The sequence below is a fragment of the Homalodisca vitripennis genome, chromosome 5 (assembly GCF_021130785.1).
Source record: "Homalodisca vitripennis isolate AUS2020 chromosome 5, UT_GWSS_2.1, whole genome shotgun sequence".
Lineage (NCBI taxonomy): Eukaryota > Metazoa > Arthropoda > Insecta > Hemiptera > Cicadellidae > Homalodisca > Homalodisca vitripennis.
The window spans coordinates 31714225-31735415 of record NC_060211.1 but is presented as its reverse complement, the minus strand read 5'-3'; the positions used below and the strand labels follow the sequence as shown (position 1 = coordinate 31735415).

At 31.7% G+C, this 21191-nt stretch overlaps 1 protein-coding gene across 4 annotated transcripts in view; it reads right to left on the bottom strand.

Annotated features, from left to right (window-relative positions):
• Window positions 1–1771: 1771 nt before the first annotated feature.
• Window positions 1772–21191, bottom strand: part of LOC124361935 (synaptic functional regulator FMR1) — a 59984-nt gene continuing 40564 nt past the window's right edge. For 3 of the 4 annotated variants that reach the window (XM_046816010.1, XM_046816011.1, XM_046816012.1), the window contains 3 exons: window positions 17116–17334; window positions 13619–13762; window positions 1772–6799 (listed from right to left, as the gene is read on the bottom strand). In XM_046816010.1, the coding sequence (XP_046671966.1) occupies window positions 6621–6799; window positions 13619–13762; window positions 17116–17334 (542 nt within the window). In that variant the 3' untranslated portion in view covers window positions 1772–6620. The remainder of the gene's footprint in view (window positions 6800–13618; window positions 13763–17115; window positions 17335–21191) is intronic. The other variant, XM_046816013.1, reaches the window with a different exon arrangement.

Below are 21191 nucleotides of genomic sequence, written 5' to 3'. Positions count from 1 at the left end.
ATGAAAAAGTGTAACGCCCGGTAACGTTACGATGCCCGTCCAGTGGGTCCGCCGCACAGGATAAAGCAGATAACTATGTTTATTCGTAAAAATGTGGAGTGCTTAGATTCGTCATTTACAACAACTACAACAATTAAAGGTAAATAATTGTACACTGATATTTCATTATCGTAAACTATGATTGATTGATTAATTGTTAGATTGACACAAAAGTTGAGAAACTGAGTTTATAGGTTATGTCATACTATTGACAAATGTTGATAGTGTTAAGTAAATTATTAGTTTAAATCCTTCTGCAATCAATCGTAATTCAGTCGATTGAGAAGAAACAGCGCGTATTGCTAGTCAAACATTTAAAATAACAAATTATAACCTCTAACCTGTCATAACAGTGCGACCAAACAAACGAACTAAACCGACCAATCACCACGCGTGGAGTTAGAATTTAACTGTGTTTAGCAAGAATTTCAAATTCCAATTTTAGTAAATGATTTATTCAACTTTACCATTTACAATAACAAATTTTAATTAATTTCAAATTATGTACAATGTTTTAGTAAACAAAATATATTTCTATAGTTAAAATTTGTGCAATTCTTATTTTCATTCAATTCCTTGTTCCTATTGTGCAATTTAATAATATTCATATCAATAAATATTCTACCGAGAAAAAGACGTTGTCACGTAAAATCTTCGCCCGTAAAACCGACTTTACAGGCAACCATAATTTTTTTAAATATATTTTCCTTTACTTTTGGTCTTTTAATTGCTCCCTTACATTTTTATAACCTTTAATTTTCCAGGTTTGTGTAAAGCCTGTCGTAATGCAGGTATTGCTCAACATCAGAAATTCTGTGTGATTTTTTTCCAGTTAATTATGTGTTACCTAGTAACACTAAGCCTGTACACATATCAGAGAGGTGGTGGTCACACACATCAACATGAATTCAAGATAGCACAGCTTCAAGTCCTGTTTATGACCGACCTTGTACTGTACTGAATATCCTCCTTATTCTCTCGATAAGATATTCGCACAGGCCAATGGACCATGAGGACAAGCAGAATAAGGTTTAAATGGAAGTACTTCATATAATTTCAAAAAATTGTACATGAATGATTGAGAGTATGACCAAATTACTAAAAAATCTTGTTTTATTGAAAAGAAAACATAAATTGGAACCACAATAATAGTGGTTGAATCCAGAATTTTAAAATCGTGTACATGATTTTTAATATCTAAAATCAATTCCTAAATTTTGAATCATGATCCTCTTTTGGCCAAAATTTGGATACCTTCTGTTTACTAAAAAAGTAATCCAAAAATAAGAGTCAATTTTTAAGGGATTTTGAGGGTAGGGGAGATTGGCTATATTTTAAGAACTTAGCCATATCCTCTCCCTACTACTATGGACTACACCATATCGACCAATTGTCATATAAAACAATCAGATGGCATTTAATTGTTAAATTTTGTGCAGGTTCTCAGAACTATGAATTTGCACGTCCATTAATTACTTTGGATTACAAAAAACAAAGATGAATTTCACTAAAAAAATATTTTTATCATACTGCAGTTAAGTCTACATATATTATTTTTATATGTAGACTATAGCTTGAATTAGTTTTTAAACAATATTTAAACTTGGTGATTAACAATATTCCTGATACAGCTTATATTATATTACGATTATATTAATAAAACAAAACTATCTCATAAACAACATCATGGGCTAGAAAGAAGAAGACAAGGTTATTGAAAAATTCAAAGAGCTGAGTTTCTTATTTTACTTCATTTTTAAATACAATTACAAGGGCTTTCTAACAATACAAAAAATTCACTTAACTTTATTGGGAGGGGTAAGGATCGGGAATGAGGGAGAGGATAGTATCAAAATCGATTTGATTTTCGGGGTCAACGCCTGGGCTTTTCGTGTGTCGCGGCTCCGTTCACAGCACATCATCCGATTAAGAAGTCCTTCCTCAACGTACACAAACCTCAACGAGTCCTTCATCTAGAGCACGTGTTGGGTAGACTCTGGGGGGAGGGCACACTAGGTCGCCCTCCTCTCCGATCACTGATAATTATCACACATTTCAGGCAGGGCGGGGAGACTCTTCACATCCTGTGAGACACTGCGACCAAGTGTACATACAAGCTACAGCTACCTACCATGTACATCCCGCGCGTTGCAGGTCCCAGTCGGAGCCGAACCACTCGGAGTACTTCAACAAATAAAATAATCGTTTTATTGTTACAGTGTGTAGGGAGTTCAGTCTTTCAGAAAAATGAGTTAGTTACAAAAATCTGTACACTTGTCTACCGAGTTGAAGTTTCGGCTCGGACTGCTACCAGCAAAGTTCACAGGTTTTCTTGTTTCTGCACGACTCTGATGGGAATGTATTCTTTGTGAATGGGTTCTAGATCTGATTGCTACTTATCGTAAACAAATAACACTTCAAATGAAAACAAACATGAGCAAATGAATTTTAAATTAAATTAAACAACAAAAATAATTAGCATCTTGACAATTACAAACAAAAAATGTTAAAATTATACATTTTAATACTAAACTACAATACGGCTGAAACAAAACTGTTCTCAATTATCATTACAAAACATTTACGGTGAATTACTCCACCCAGCTCATTTTACTATTACAACAGTAGCTGTTAAAAAAACAACTCTAAAAGTGCTCTTTACCCAATCAGAGTCTGCTCACAGATTGTAGGCCTAACAACATCAATGTAATAATGAAGCTGATATTCAATCCAACTCTGTTGTTGCTTATAATATATACACAATGTGTATGGTACTGCTATTAGCACTATATAGATAGATAAACACATCATACAATAATGTTACTATAATAATACATTACAACGTCTCAAGTGGTGTAATACACGTTATAAGAATTACAAACGTCTCTCAACAGGGCTCCCTGACTGCTAAAAAATACTCAAATGAAACATAAATCTGATATAAAATACAGATTACAAGGAACCCCGTTGGCGATTTAAAGGAAGTTTAGAATCTTACATTATTCATTACTAAATACTTTCAGATAGACAAAAATATTTTGGAACTACTGGAAAAATTTGGCTGTTGTCTCACCAGTTAAACTAAAATCCGTAACACATATTAATTTGAGATCAAATGGACAGTTAATGTTTGATCATAAGTTAGCCCCTTCTTTTTGCTGTAGAATCTATACAGAACAAGTGAGTCCAATATGTAAACAATGCATGAAAGAATTTGATAATATCTAAATATTTTTTTTTACTACGTTATTGAAGAATACTTTTCCGAACAGATTCAAACCCACACATTTAAATATAAACATGTTATTTTTAGTTTAAACTTGACTTAAGTTTTAAACAAAAAAGTATGCTTTTATTTATCAAGAATAGACGTGATGGGTATTTATCATATCAGTTTAGAATTACGTTTTCTCATATTTTTTGGAGCATAAACTATTTGTAAGATTTAAAACAAACAAAACCTGATATTACATATTAAAACGGAAATGTAAAACAATTAAAACTATTCGATTTTAATATAACGGCTGTGTTTTGAATTACAAGTTATTCTTTACATAGCAATGTCATTTATTTTATTATTTTAGGAAATCATACACATTTTCAGTAATTTTACACTTACAATACACTTTAATTTTACACTTACGTTGTAATGTTTTTCTACTTTCTTTACATAATCCATTATAAGTTTTATTTCACAATCCATTTAGGTCTCAAACAATAATATGCCACAGTAATAGAACAATTTGACCCATTATACAACACTGCGTCAGTGCAATTGAGAAAAATTCAAAACACATTTTTGATTCATAAAACTTGAAATTCATAGCAAAACAAACATAAGTTGATACTTTTGTGGTAGCCTATTCACATTACAGCAATTATCCTTTTAGAACAGTAAAAACCATCTGTACAAATAATTAACCATATATTATAGTATACTAACAAGAGCAAGAATGCCGGTGCAACATTAATAATTGTTGTTGACGGAGGTTCTTTGTGGTTTTCTCATTACTTACAATTAAAATTCTTGAAACATTTGAAATGTAAAAAGTGGTGACATATAATAATATTGGACATAGTTTAACAAAGAATGATTTTCATGATAAGAACAAACATAGTAAATAACTTAATTAACAGATGAACTAAAATAATACAATTTTTATTTGCCTATTCTTTAAAAAATTCTAATGATTCCAGTCATCTGCAAAATGATTGCTATGGCCATATGCTAAAATGGATGAGACCATTTTACTGTACTTTGCTGTTCCTAGTTTTGTGCCAAGATTGGAAAATAATTTATTTATGAATTCAGTGATATGAGTGTTTTAAATGTAATAATAAATGAAAATAAACTGAATCCATTCATCAGGATTAAAAGAATATACATTTGTAAATAGTAAAATAATGCAAGAGAGTTATACACAACCTGTGTAAAAAATAAAAAGATCTGAATGAATTTTTACTACTGGCCACATCAATTTCAAAATAGTCACATTTTTATGTAAACTATACATAAAACAATGCCATTTTAAAAGGTTCACAACTTCTATTGAAAGCATGATAATGACCATTTGTAATTCTTACAAACTACATATTCAGTTTTCTTATAAGAGTCTAAGTGAGGCAAAGTAAAAGTAAGTTGCCAGCAAAATTGTATAATTCGGCTGGCATTAAAACACAATAATATCAACATACCACTTGATAAACAAAATCAACCAATATAACACTGATGTAAGTGCCACTTGGTTTTCTTAGTATTGGCTAGGGACAAAAACTTCTTGTCCGTATAAGTGTTAGTAATTCTGAACAAATCTACGAAAAAAGGATTTTGCAATGTCCACGAGTATAAGTTCTAATACGGTAACCACAACCAATACCGACTCTTAACTGTGTACAAAATATCTATTGTTCAAACATATGGTTAAAACATATCTCTGAGGTCATAAAAAAGCACTGGTAAATGAGGACGAAAGAAAATTAAATTGAACTGGTGGTCAGAATTACTAACAAATATCATCTGTCACATCAAGCAGAATGTTTATACAACTATCATCAAATCTTTTACATTGGGAAATTAAAACTTGAGTAGATAAGTTCAAAGCTACTACTTTAAAAAACAAACCTTGCTTTTTTGAAAAACTTCTAGCCAAAATGTAAAAACCTGCATGGTTATCAAATAATCTAACGCTATTAAAGACAAAATGTATTCATATTTTTTTACAATAAACTGATTTTAGAAAACCAGTGAAGATTATTATCATAATTAATACCTATAGCTAGGAGACGATCAAAGGAGATAGTATAGTAGAAATAGACCAAATCACACGAGCAAGTGATAAACACTGCTTATTACTTTCTTCCGCCTTTAAAATTTCTTCCCAGGGAGCTCTCATATAAATAATATTTTTAATATAACAGTAGTACATTTCTATAGTTTAACATTCAGCCAAACCTTAGATTAGCGAGACTTTAAGAAAACATGGACATTAAAAGTTACTGTTCATACAAGATAGTTTTTTGAAGACAGTACAAGATTAGCTCACACATTAATTACAAATGCAATTTAAGATTTTTTATGATTCAATGACAAGGTTATTCTAATGAGATAAAGAGAGGCTCCCTTTAACATGAAAATAAATGAGCCATTCTTAACAAAACTTGACTCAATTATATCCATCCTGCAGCTTATATTATACACGTTATAATACAATAATGTAACCAACTCAAACCAAATTGTAAGTTACTTGTTTATTTTTTCAAAAAAATCAACACAACCATTACAATCTGTATCATTATGTATCAATATTACAAAAACAATAAATCAGATTTAAAATCTAGTTTATGCTACAGGCTTGACCTATAATAACGAAACCAACAAATCGATGTACAACTTCATTTAAAGTTACTTTCAAGTGTACAAAGAAAAATCATGGGGAGCAAACAGCGTATTAGCGATGACAAAATCATTGTATGTCTCATGAAAAATACAAGTGAAACGTAATCCAACTATTGTGTGACTCGTAAATCGTGAATTAGTGACATCGCCTGAAGAGGGATCGCAGCCAAACATAACTGTACAATGCAGTGTAAGTATAGCCCCCTCTCGACTATATATACCACTTCATAGAAGCCACATTAGATCAAATAAAAAGCTGCTTCAAATCAATTATTAGTGCTAAGCTGTCAGAAAAGGAAACTCTATCATTTCTAAACATTAACAATAAAACTATCAGTCAAAACAGATGTGAACAACAATAGTTGTGTTCTAGAAAACAGGTATTTACAAAGCCAGTCGAGAGGGGGTCTAAACGATGACAAAAGTTGGGATTCTCTTTTGGTCACAATAGTCCTGAAGCACTGAAAGTCACCAGAAGCACAAAACATAGCCGGTCCATGGCGATATCACCGGTCTCCGTTCTGTCACTTATAAATAATTCTTTACATATCGAACCAGTTTTTATGGAGACCGATGGTTTCGCTCGTTGGACAAGATACCAACTCTCGAGACTGCTGCAGACGCCGTGTGCCGTATAACAAAAAACAAGACAAAAAAAAGAAAATCCAACATGAGTGGTGTCGGACTAGGCTGAGGTCCCGTTGACTAAGGAGACCTCTTTGCTCTTCTCCGGTGCTCGCTTGACAGGTCCATTGTTCCTGTTGGGTCGTGGCCGCTGGTTCTTGGGTCCATCGGCCGCATTGCCCACAGGTGCACTCTCCTTGCTAGCCTCTGCACTGGGCTCCGAGGTCAGGCCTCCAAACACTGTAACACCCACATCGGTCATACTCATACAATACAGAGCTGGCAACAGATTTCTTCAGAAAAAAATTACAGAATAATTAGAAAGAGAGCATTTAGACTGGCCATAACAACATTTACATAATAATTTCTTTTAATAATTTTTTTATTTCAGAACTAACTGAATATGAATGAGCTAGATAAGATAATGGAGAGTAATGTAGATATCAAGGTTAGTGGTATTAGTGCACAATTAAAGACTAATGACAAAAAGTGAACTTCAATTTTTTACGAAGTCTAAGCCCCAAGGATGTTAGTCCACACAAAATAGTGGTTAAAAAAGAAAAAAACATTTCCATTCAATGGGGAAACTGGAATACCTTCGTAATTGGAACAAATTAACAAGGAGAGTATAAATAATCCTTGAGAACAGTTTTGTTGAGGTTACTTATAAAAAGGGTATCAATTAAAAATAATTATTGAATTTAGGTTATTGATTGTTAAATTGTCTCAGCCATGTGTTAGTTGGATTCTTCTGTATTGTAAATTTGTTACTGTGCAATTTTAATCAAGAGTTAGAAATGTAAATAAGCCATTTTGTACCAATTCTAAATCTAGACTGTTAAGTGGATCACACCCAAGTTCGAAAAAAAGCCTCTTAGCTAGCTCAAACCCAATAGTTAGAGAAAGTCTCAATACTTTTGTTAAACAGTGATATAGCAGACACAGAAACAATACGCCAATGATAAATTTGTAGTGAAATCTAAAAATAAATTTAAAATGTAAATGTTTGCAAAAGTAAATTTGTTGAGAAAAGGCAAACCGATTTTCCAGTAAATATAAAAAAACTTAAACCTGTAAGTGCTATTTGCCGAACACAATTATTGTACATTTAGAGATATTAGAAAACTTAAGAGATATTTATTTTCTGCTCTGTAAAAGAAAAAAATAATAAATAAAAACAAATTTTTTGAAAAATTCAACAAATATGGCTGCGTTCTACATGTAGGCGTGTTTCCCATTAGCGGAGGAACTCATTATTGAGAAGGTATTACGAAGCAAAAACATTTTTTTTTTTGGACAAGTGTGTTGTATTTTGAGAGAACTATGTAAAAAAAAAAAAAAAAAAAAAAAACGTAACAAAACTTAAATAGTTTCTTTTCGTATATAAAAGTTACTTATCAAATCGTCCTAATATATCCATAAAGATTGATTGTTTAAACATAAAACCAATAGAAATAACCAGAACTTATAGTGTAAAACTTATCAGAATATAAAATTAAGTACACTGGAACTGGTACAGTTTAGTTGCCAGAATTAAGCAATGACTTTTGTTTTGTTCATGAACTTTTAAAAGTTCTTTAAAATATATGTTAAAGACAAAATATTAACTGTAATACATTAATGTAATTAGCACTAGAGAATATGTAATTTTAACATACAAAGGAATCTGTATACAAATATAGTTCCCCTTAAAAAATCTAAAAATTAGTAAAAAAAGTATTTTTCTCTTTACAGCTATATGGTTCCAATGCCATGTTAGTAACACATGTCAAATGTTCACCATTATGAAAATAATGTTTAAATACAATGATAAATTTTAACTAAAAATTATAATGTTATTTACTCTAAACCAAGTGGTGTAAGGAGCCAAAGAAACACAGTTGTTATGTTTATTTTGTGAAAAACTTAATTAAAATATGGGCGTTTATATGTTGTATACGCATATGTATGCATACCCAATTCTGTTCATAATATATATCAAAATACATCACGAAAACAATTTGTGTAATGATAACTAACTTGGAATTCATACTCAAACATTTGCAGACAACCACAAAGAAAACCCTTCAGTTAATATAAGACTACCTTCACTAATCAAATAAATAAAAGAAAACTAGGAAACCTAAATAAATAATGACAATAAGAGAAACATGACGAAACTACATTAAGAAACATAAAATGACGTGACCTATTTACCAACCAACCTTCAATATCATGTCCTTCTCTCTAGTCTAGATAAAGAACGCGCTGCTAAGACCAGGATAATTATGTGGGACTTGTCGCCATACAATTTCTTACGTGGTTTCTATTAACCTACTGTGCGTAATGTCTCACAGCAATACGTTTATGTCATGTAATGGTATTTTGCTTTTTGCTGTTTCTGGCCTCATTAATGAGTCTAAGGTTGTTTTCTTGACATACAACTTTCTGTTATTAAGTACGATTAGTATAAATGGTTATTTTTTCATATGCTTGTCTGTATGTCTCATGTCTTGTAACATAGACAAGAGGATAAATTCCAGTTCTTAGCCCATTCCCTGCGGCAAAAAGCATCACTCTGGGTAGCGTTTCACAATCGAGACCAGTGGAAATGGGCATGCACTTAAGAGATTAGAGCTGGCCGCATCGAACGTGTTAATGTGTTTCAGTTATAACCTTGTTACAACTAAATTCAATTCACTATATTTCAACAATAAATTTCAAGCAAGATATATCACCACATAACGCATACACAAAAACAAACTGTCCTACATTTTCCTGGGTCCCATAGAAATTTGTATTGTTTATTAATGGGGAAAATGCCTGTACAACAGTCATTATGGCACTTTTACTTAAGGATATGATTTGTGCACTAATTATATTTAAATATTTTATTTTAAAACATTTAAATATTTTATTTTAAATTTAGTTGTACTTACAACAAAATCTTAATAATTTATTTAAAAATACGTTTACAACTAGCAATTTTAACCTTTTAAAATGGAGAGTTAATAAAATTGTTCAACTAAATATGGTTATACACATTAAAAAAAAACTCCTTTTGAGATTACTGTTGGCACATTTTCTGGTTCAACTAAGTCAAAAATGAATGCAGACATTTGTAAATAAACAATTTTAATGTATTTTTGGACAGCGGTTGATGTAATAAGTAACATGGAAGTTTTCAGATGTTTAGGTTTAACATTTGTTGATAGAATGTGGCTTTCTATGACAAGGCCTAGCTATTTCTAGACATTAAATGTGTTAGCAATGTTTCAACGTGGTATGTACAGGAAAACGTACGTGTTAATTTTTATCAATGTAACAATAATGATTGTTATAGTGATGAACCAAATTAATGAAATGTGTGTAATGTAAGGTAAATATACTAAATGCAAAATGATAAAAGCAAAGATGGAATTGTGTGTCAAACAACCTCCAATCCCTTACGGGCTGAGATGCAAAGGGTTTATCGCCAAACATCAGACACCCTAAAGTTACAAACTTTTAGAATATCGACTTTACAAGTCTGGAATATTTTCTATTTCCACTAAATATATCTGTGTAGAGGTCCTACTTGCAAAAAAGAATCTTTAAAAGTAAACCAAATCAACCAAATACCGAGTGACCAACCATTTTAGCACCAAAACTAATAAAAAAATATATTACATTTATTTCAGTACTCGAGGATTATCCATATTCTCTAATTAGTTATACAGAACTACAAAAATTACAAACTTGATTCATTCCAATAAACTATGGAACTAAGAAACTGAAATATACGCTGCTAATTTAACGTCAGACCAAATAACACACATCATATAATATATAGACTGATATAAAAAATTTAGGTCCATCAATTACACCACTCTTTAGGTATAGCTCATTATTAAAAAGACTATCAGACAAAAATGCTGTCAGACTCAGTCATTGTCAGTGTATTACTTAAAAATCGATAACCGCAATACAAAATCACACTAGCGTATGTATTTTCAACAAAACCATACACTTATAATAGCAGTGTGTTAACACACTCTCTCCCTCTCTCTCCTTTTGCTAGCTGTGTCTCAGGCAACGGGCTTCTTCCTATTTTATTGGTAAACAATAAATTATTTAAAACTACAGTTTTCACATTTAAATTGGAGTTTTCTGCATTTATACCCATTTTACCTGCACAAAATCAAATCACACACTTACTACAGAGGAGCACAAAAGTCAGAAGCACAAACACTACCCTCAAAATTACCAATCAGTGCTACACACCAATTAAGCTTGGCCTGAGTGAAAAGATACCAGCCCAGATAATATTTATCACTAAATATAAAACTATAATAACTAAATACTACAGGCATAGGATCAAAAACAGAACCAGACATATATGAATTGACAAGACTCTAATCTGACCAGGTACTGTATAACAAACTAGGAAGGCACAAGTAACACCAACATAGCAACAATGTCAAGACAACAAAAATTTGGAAAAAATGCCTTACAGGAATTGTCTCACAAGAATGCTACTGAAAAGCTATCAAAGAAATGAATATTCTTACATTAGCGTCACAGAAGTGATTATACAAGCAACCACCAAAGCACTACAGCGCAGGTACAGAGGACACCCACACAACATTTAAACACACTTCACACTATTACCTAACCAACTAAACTGTTTGGAAAAGGTAATCATACAAGGGAGCGACTCATTATAACCACCAACAAACAACTTAACCCTTTGCGCTCGAAAGGCCAGCAGCATTGGCCACGCCTAAGGTTGCAGACAGCTCGTGTTAGTTTTGCCGTAGTTTGTCCTCGCAACTCGTATGGCCAGTACAGATGGCTGTGCTACTTTCATTGACAGCTCGGCGGCCATATTTGTTGTTTGCCTCCCCAGATCAGAATTATTTTTCAATTTCCTTCGCATTACTTATTTGTATTGTAATTTTAAATGTTTAAAAGAAAAAATTTAATATAATTTAAAATTTATTTTTAATGAATCTTTCGAATACAAAGATAAACATACATTTGGGAAATGTAACTCTTATATGTATATTGTTAACAAAGATATGTTAACAAAGTAATATGTTATAAAGTAGGCCTTTACAGTTATCTTATACTTAGACATGAACTATTTACATTTTTTACTAAATAAAACTTTTAAAAATACATACCTATGTCTAGTCAAGAATAGTTAGCACATGTCTTCTAGTAAAATCTTTTAGGTTTCTTATCCCTTCTATCACTTCAGTGTATAGGCCCACTACGCGTCATTTGTCTTATTTGCAGTTAATGATTAGAGAAGAATTATAAGCTAATTTAAAATTTACTACTTTACTTAAAATTATTTTGAACTAAAGCTGCTCGATAGGTTCCAGCATTCATCCGTTATAAATTCACTCTTTGTTTATAAATTCATTATAAACAAAGAGAATATTACAAAATAACTGCTATGTTTAGTGGCCAGTGGTGCTGGCCTTACAAGCTATGGACGTATTATATCTTGGCCAGTACAGCTGGACATACGAGCTGTGCTAACAGTACGCAACAATTAATCTGCGTTTCTGACAAAATGGCGTTGGGCAATGGCACTGGCTATACGAGCTCCAAGGACAAATTATAAATACTGGCTTTGAGTGCATAGGGTTAAAATAATTAAGAACATTTTAGTGCTGCAAGAGAATCCCTATAAACTGAAATGAATTCTTTGACAGTTAAACATGCTATAAATTGACTAGATATTGACGAAATGAACTGTTCTCTAAGAATATGTCAGTAATGTTTATTGCCTATTAACAACAAATAATGAAAAGAACTAAACTGCAGCATAGTAGCATAACTGTCATAAAGATGGTTTACATTTGGCATTGTGATTATCCCTCTCAGGTACCAATTAAACTAGCCTCTATAGCACAGAATGCTTCAATTAATTCAGACAAAAATGCAAATGTTTCATATTTTAATAAAACGAGTTTGGTTACAGATAAGTCCGTAAACATTATCCGGACATTTTAGTCAATATGTTGCTCTACAGTAATGTTGATAACTTAAGAAAACAAAAAAAACAAAAGTACTGTTAATGCTCTATTATTTTTTTATTTGTTTTTATTATGTTTTGAATACAAAATAGCACAATACTTATTTAATGATAACCACATTTTATTGGATTACAACATTTTATTATAAAAACAAAACAAAATTTCCTTACCCAAATCTTTTGTCAGGTTTTTGACGAATTTAGCTCTAAAAAAAGTTGTTTTGGAGATAAAACATATCTATTTATTAGATTTATATACAATTGTTATTATTAAATGAATAATTAAAATAAACTATTTACATTATATACTTTGATAATTTATTTACTTTTCATTATATCGTCAACACTAATATTACTGATTCCCAGTTACATATTTCAAAATCGCTTGTCAAGCAGATGAACAAAATAATAACACGTTCAGCAACTATAAACACAAACAAGTGAGAACATGATGTGTAGAATGTAACCTAAGCATTACAGTGATTAAAGTTGGGCACATTACAAAATGTAAACAATAACAAAGTGAGTTATCTGTTGTCTTTCCAGTACAGCAATATAACAAAACAAAATGAAACTATTGTCCATGAGGATGCAAGAGGGCATACTCGATCTAGTGGAAAAACAAAAAATTACAAGATCCAAACATCTAGATTAAGTACATTTAGTACCATTCGTGATAGGTTATTCAGTCATGCTCAGATGTAATGGGTTAACGCTCATGACAGTTCCTCAATGGGTTTAAGAGAGCCTAATCCACACATAGGTTAGGTTTTTTTAACTGCAAGTGAATTTTTTAAACCTGCAACCTCACACGTCTATTGCAATTACAAATGTTTAGGTTTAACTGTTAACAAAAATTACATGTAAACAGGTAGATTTTGAATCATGAAAAATGTACCCGAAACTTTTATAATGTATGGGAAAAGGCTTATTTTTCAAAATTCTACGGCGAAAATTCTGACATCTCTATAAACCAACTAATACTCAAATCGACTTCCTACTAGAAGTTATAATTGTTTAATTGGTAGGGGGCCACACTGAGTACAACTTACCAATGGTCTGTTCTGTGGCAGTAGTGGGGGGTGGTGAATTGTTTGTGGTGGGGGTAGGAGTGGGGGTATGACTGCGCGTCTGTCCTCTTCGCCTCCGCCGCACGTGTCGCTGAGCTCGCTTCCCCTCCACACTCGATACTGACTCTACGCAGACACATAACCACCACGACCCAACCAATTAGTGACCACACAGTATACGGATGATTCTGGTTAATAAGGTTGTTGTTATAAAAACGTCTACAGACTGACCAGCTGTAGCGGGGATCGAGTTAGTTAAAGTAATTTAATAAGAACTAAATTAATGATTGTATTCAATAAAAACTAAGCGTAAAATATCTTAAATTAGATTTTGGAAAGAAAAAGGGCAAAATGTACATTATTTTTGAGCATGCAGTTAATGTGAATGAATGTTTTTTTTTCTTTTTTAGGGCATTTGTTAGTAGCCAAATCCACCTGTTACTCTCATTTTTTATAATTATCGTGCCAACATTTAATCAAATGCATTTGGAAATGTAGCCTGAATTTAAAAATATTGTATTATCACGAGAAATACAATGTTTTGATTTTTTATACTAAAATTTTACTTTCTTTTTATAAATAAATTAGTGTTTTATATACAATAATTTATGTGTGCTATAAACGTCATAGCAATCTTAACTTTTCAGAGCTCTCTCTATTTTTCCCTCTCTCCTTGCTAATGTGGAAACAAGAAGTACAATTTAGTAGACAGAGTGATAATTGATGTCAATTTTGGGATTATTTATTTTTATCCCAATCTAATATACAAATAACGTTCTTTTGGATTCTTTAGGAGTTTAAAGTTCTCATTTTTAAATACTAATAATTGAAATTAGTTCTAGAATTTATCATTTATTTTATTCAAATAATTTATATATATAGTTATGTATTAATTTATTCTTGGTTTTTTTTAAAAATTGTTTCCACGGATAAAGAGCCAAATGTAAATAACTTATTAAATAATTCTTTGTGGTTTTTTAGAACACTTATTGTATAGCATGTATAGATTACTACACAGTATATATTTTGTTTGATCTGTTCTATACTTTACTGTTTTTGAGAAGCATGTACTGAGGTTAGGTTATATTTTATAGGTTTATTTGAGGTATTTAATCATATTCTCTCATAGCATGCATTTTGTTTATATCTTGTTGTAGGTACCGCATCTTTTAATTCACACCACCCCACCTATTGCTTTATCCCACTTGTGTTCCCTTTTTGTAAAATTAATTATTAAGATTTTCGTACATTGATTTTTGTTGTAATTCATATGTAGTAATTCTTCCATATTACTTATAACATGCTACAAAATCTTCAATGGTGGCCTAAACATATCTCTTTACACTGATTTAGTTTAATTATATGGTATCAGAGTTTGTATTACCATCAACTTTGAATTAGTCTTTTAAGTGCCCATCAGTTAAGAACGGTTTTTAACTCATCCCTAATGAATTAGTAGTCTATGTACTAATGGCATTATAAAAATACAAAATAAGATTAACTAATAGTTTGGCTATAGTTTAGGAACATTTTAAAACAAAATCTAAAAAACGTGAAATTTTAATTTAATGGAATTTAGAATAAAAAAATCGAATAAATTAACTACAGCAGACTCCAAAATTGTTTCCATATACCAGATACAAAAATTTCAAGAATTTTTATTTCAAAATGGAGGTGATGGTCACGTGGTATGACTGGGTAAGTGGTTATCTGTCTAGGCTAGGCTAGCATGCATATTTTACGCCATGCAAATTACAACACAACATTGCAAAAGTTTGACATGCACCATTCATTTGTGTACGTTCTCTTGTAATTTATTGGTTCTCCATATTATATACAGTTTTTAGATGAAGCTGTTGGACTCCTGTTGGATTTTATGGATCAATGACAATGAGTGAATAACAATATAGTTAGAGATTGATTTGCACAATGTATAACAGCAAACAATTGACTAATACACTTAACTGCATAATCCTCTGAACTGCAGATATATTTCCTTTGAGAACTAGTTGAATTTTTACAGATTCCATATTTTAACGTAGGAAATTAATAAGTACATATAGTTTTAACAACTGTACGATATTCCACTTAAAATAACATCATAACTGTACACATCTGGTTATTTATGTTGGTTTTTTAAAATTAAAATTAAAAAAGGGTTTTAAAGACCTCATGAACGGAGTACAGAAACTTGCCAGGAGAAATGCACATATATGAAGCAACTGTTAATTCAGCACTTAATTAATACTGTTAATTGTGTACTTAAATAAAAACAGGTCATTAAAAAAATACAAATCTAATTTTGGTTGTGAGTCTGATGATGTTTTCTTTGCAAACAAAAGGCCTAACACAAATAAAAAATATTTCACACAAAACTTTTACATTAACATAAAAACTAATTAAGTATCAAATATGTGGACTTAAATGTATTCTTTCAGTCAGTGAACCCTAGAAGATAGTTTTCAAGGTATGTCTGCTGATTTTCCTATTAACTAGTAACAACCCCTGACTTTTAGCCTGACTAATGCAAACCTAACCTTGGAGTTAAGTATGCTTGCCTAATATTAATGAATTGCTTTAACTACCCTACTAATCACCAATTACAACATGATGTAGACAATATTTCTATGAAGTCATTGAAGGAGCTCTTCTTATTAGAAAGTTATTTTAGTAGAAGAAACAAACAGTTGTCTAATAATTTTAAATTTAATTCACTGTTTTGGTGTAGTGAATTAAATTTAAAATTATTGCACAATTGTGCGTTTATTTTACCATTTACATAATTTTTTTATTACAAAATTCAATTGATTTGATCTATTTGGGCCTACAGTTACAGTAAAATATAAACAGTAAAAAAAACCCAACATATTTAAGTATTTATCAGCTTTAGGAACAATGATTTTTTAAATATTTATGTTAAAAACTATTTAATACTCCGTTTGTAGGTATACTATAAGATTTGAAATCAAAATTTACTATTCACACTCCCATAACAATTTAATACATAGTTCTCAAAACACCATCCCCATCTAAAAAACAAATTAAATAGCCATTCATCCCAGGTTACTAAATTGATTTGATTACATTGCAATTACCACTAAATATTGCCTGATTAATTTGAGAATTTTTTACTTGAAGCAACACGGGAAAATTCCAAATAAATCACCAAAGATGAGAAATTACTCATTTTCAGTCAATGTCAAGTTCCTGATAACTCCTTCAATGAAATAGTAATTGTTTTTTTTTCTAAACCAAGGTTAAAAAAAAGAATGCAAAATTTTGTTACTTTAGACATGTATATTGAACTCTGCTATTCAGTTGTAAATGCATATTAAGACTAGCATACCAACTATGTGCATCTTAACACAGTAAAGTTTAGAGAACAACTTTAGTAAACAGCTCAAGTGTCAGTAATAAGCAGGGAAAGGATTAACATTCCAAACCTGTTAATAAAGATATCTAATTATTTATAAACTCACCCCTATCAACACTGTCATGACTGTCCAGCAACGTTTCTTCCTCGTCATTCATCCGCCGCCGGTCGTCAGGCCGCCCCCTAGGTCGAGAGTTGGGACCTCCCCGCCTCATGGGGTAACCTCCACCTGACCCACCCCTTGACTGCTGGTAGCCCCCCTGCTGTCTCGGAGGAAGGTCTCGAACCCTCTCATCAACCGTATCTGGTGTCTGATGACGCGACCCTGCATTCAACAAAATCAAAAATTACTTATTTCAATGAGATTAAATTTAAACAGGAATATAAATATAAATTAACACGTTCATGACAGTGTGTCCCATCTTGTTTTATAATTATCCGGCTGCATTTTTTACATTGAAAATATGTTCACGGACAATATTAGCCACCCCAAAAACAAGTTAACTGAAAAAAGTACGAGCATTTTTCAATTTTGGTCGAAATTGCATTGTAATTAAAAAAGTACGATAATTTTGACTGTTATGAACGTGTTAATTACAATCAATAATTGTATCAACACGATACTGTCTATTGTATACACTAAGATATGCTACTGAGTGAGTAAACGTACACCCCTCCCCTTCATTCTTCATTCTATAGTATCAGTTATAGTTGGTTAAGGACTATGGTGCATCATTAAACCAAATATTATTAAAAGTTGAGCTCTATTACCGTATAATGTATTGTCTAATGCATCTCTCCACAGATACCGATGAAATAGTGCCATTAGAAGAAGCAACCCCTCTGCCTCTCTTTACAATTAAGAGGTAGCATTTCTCAAATTTGCACGACATGGTAAACCAAATTCAAACAAAATTCCTGCATAATCAAAGATAAAAATTATAACTCTTTGACTAGGCCTAGTGGGTGAAATAACAAAAAATGGGTGTGCTCGACATTTACTATTGGCTTTTTAAAATGTAGTCAACTACTAATAAGTAATGTTTTTAATGATGCGTTGACACTTAACAGTTTGATCTCACATCCCGTACTTTTACATAGCTGCTAAACTCCGGCAGAACGTGGATCCCATAGTTTTACGTGACTTATATTATGTAATCCATATTTTCAAAGGTTAAGCTTACTCTGTAAGGCCTATCAGGATGTTAGTTACACAATTCACTGCTAGAATGCATGATGTATTTTATCAGCTTATTGAGAAAGAAGAAATTGTTAGCTTTCATCACTAGGAGCAGAAGTGTTTGTTTTCAATGTGGAATTGTGTTTTACGAACAAGGCTAGGCTGAGGTCGGAAATACGATTCAGCACCTATAGACACTTCTGCTACATGTGGTGAACAACGGTTTTTATCATATAGGAAACAAAATTAGGACTTATACGTTTTATTTAATTTTTATTAAATAATAACTTAACATAGTAATACTGTCAAGTTTACATAAAAACAGCTGGTTTTCTGCTTTTACATTTACTGAAACAACTAAGTTTGAGCTTAGTGCACTGAAAAACTTAAATTGAGTGTCAGCTGATTTTAGACACACATTTCTTATCTCTGTTATAAGATAATGAAAAATAATCAATTTATGGACCAACTTGAGTATAAAAAAACAGCTGTAGTTTGTGCAGTATGTTAAAACATGTTTTAAATGTTGTACTATACTAAAACAAAAGTATAGTATATTTGTACATAATCATCAATGTACAATGAAGGTATAAGTATTGTTTATTATTGTCCAAATAGTTTTTAACTTATAATCACTATAAAGACTCTCTGAATAGTATACAGAAACATGTAATTCCAGGCTAACACTCAAAGTGTTAAAGAATGGAGATTCGATTCACAATGATTTTAAGATGCAGTAAACATAAAGTTGGAATAAGTAACTTTTACTAATAATATTGATACACCAAATGATTTAAAGAAAAAATTAAATTATAAAAGTTTTATGTATTGTAGATGCTGAAACTGTACACTGGAAAGAAAAAAGTACTTTATAAACTAAGTCTGTATGAAATACTTGATTATTATTTTATAGTGAATTATGGGCAAAATCCAATTTTCATTCACATAAAATGCTTTATTCTTCGTTAATAGTATTAATGATTTTTGAGATTTTTAAAAACACATCTATGGATAGATCGGTTAAGGGGCGTCCTGGGTCCATTTTGGGTCAAAATTTCAATTTTTATTTTTGTTTATTTGGATGGAATTTGGAATCTTTATTTTGACATAATCATACATACAGTTTGGAACCAGTGCACACCTTATTAAAATTAATTTATTTGTTATGGGTCTGCACTGTGGTTTTTCGCTGGCAGGGGCATCAGGGACAAGGGATATGTTCGTATACACATACTACAGTTGCTAATAATAATAAAAAAAAATAATAAGCTACACTACATTGTTTGTGTTGGTAAAAACTGTTTGTTTCTTTAATGTCATATGGTTCTTTCTCATTTGTTGTCATCTGTTATCACCAAAAGTTTTCTGTGTTATTTGGTTTGTGAATTGTGTTGTTTACAAACTTCCTGATGATAAAACAACTAGGGGGGAAAGGTAGGTTGACTCTTGAGGCTTGAGGCTAAGTGAAATTTAAATTATTTATATGGCTATTAGACTAAATATGAACAGTTGACTGGCCTGGAAAATATGAAGAGAGGCTGTTTGGGCGGAGTATTTCCAATCTCATTTCAACAAATGAAGAACCAGCCCACAGTTTGTGTCCGAAAACTGCTTGCTGATACGTGGTGCAGAATACCAAACAAGCTGTCCAGGAAGAAAGAAGGCCTATGACCACAATGAACCTTCTATCCACATTGCCCCTGTCTTACATATGGAACAGGGTTAAACAAATTTTCAAGGACTTAGCTAACTCCACGCTGCTGGCGAAATGTGTCTTCATGGACAGACCCAAAATCCGAGCCATAGCGAGTCGAGCCGAGCGAGTCGCTCTAAACATTGTCTAGTGTGGTCGCGTTTTCCAAAATCGACTTTAGTTATGAAAAAGAACCCTTAAGTTTGGTGTGTTTATGAAGCCATTGAGCTGTTTCAACAAAGGAAACATTGTTAAATGTGAAGTACTCAAGAAAGTAGGTATAATGCCAGCAAAACTGTGTTGAGGTTATGAAGCGATTCGACAGGATGCGCATAAGAAAGGCCCAAAAGGCGGTGGAAGGAGATTTGAAAAGAAGTGTCGCTAGAAGTGGGAGGCAGCTAAAAGCCATCTGTAGGATAATTGGTGAGCAGCAGGAGGATCCAGATAACCCAGCCTATGCAGCAGGATGCACTGAGATACATGAATCACTATTGTTTAGGTTATAGCCTAGAAAAAAATGGAATTCCGAAAAACCCTTACGATAAAAACTTAAAAAACCTAAAACCAATTCTACATGTGGTTGCAAAGTCAAAATTTTCAAATAAAAAAAGTAAATTTTAGAAAAAAATTTTTAAAATACCTAAATAAAGTTATTTTAGCACATTTCTGTGCCATAAATACTCTAAAAGACATACATAACAAAATAATAAAAAATTAAAGTAGGGTTACGTCGTAAGGTTTTAGAGATATGTTGTACCTTAAAATGACTAATTTAACATGCGCAGCATATGGCCCCGGACGCCCCTTAATGAAAGATTGGGTTTCTACTTATAAAAACAACTATTATCTCACTCATTTTTGTGTAATACAGAGCATTCCAAGAACACAATCGTATCAAGATATACATGGCATTAGACTTTTATATTCTTTGTTCAAATTTGTTATTGACGATTTCGGAGATTTGCCATCGCTATAAGTTACCAAATGTATAACACTGTTTTGTGTATTGTACATTTTGAAACACGTGACAATGGCAAATGTCTGAAATCCTGTTATTCTTTCAAAAACCTATTATTAACAACTTTAAAGAATGGCTGATTTGAAACTTAAATTTAATAACTCAATTTTATTTCACCAATACACAGTACCAGAATGACTGCCGTAACTGGAACCGAGAACCAACATATCCCACAAGTTCAACATCTTGTGAATTGTGTTCTGTGTATGGAGAAATCATTATGAGCTATATACTGTTGTTAATAATTGCTGATTGGTTCCTGAAGAATAAAAAATTGCTACGATATTTCTA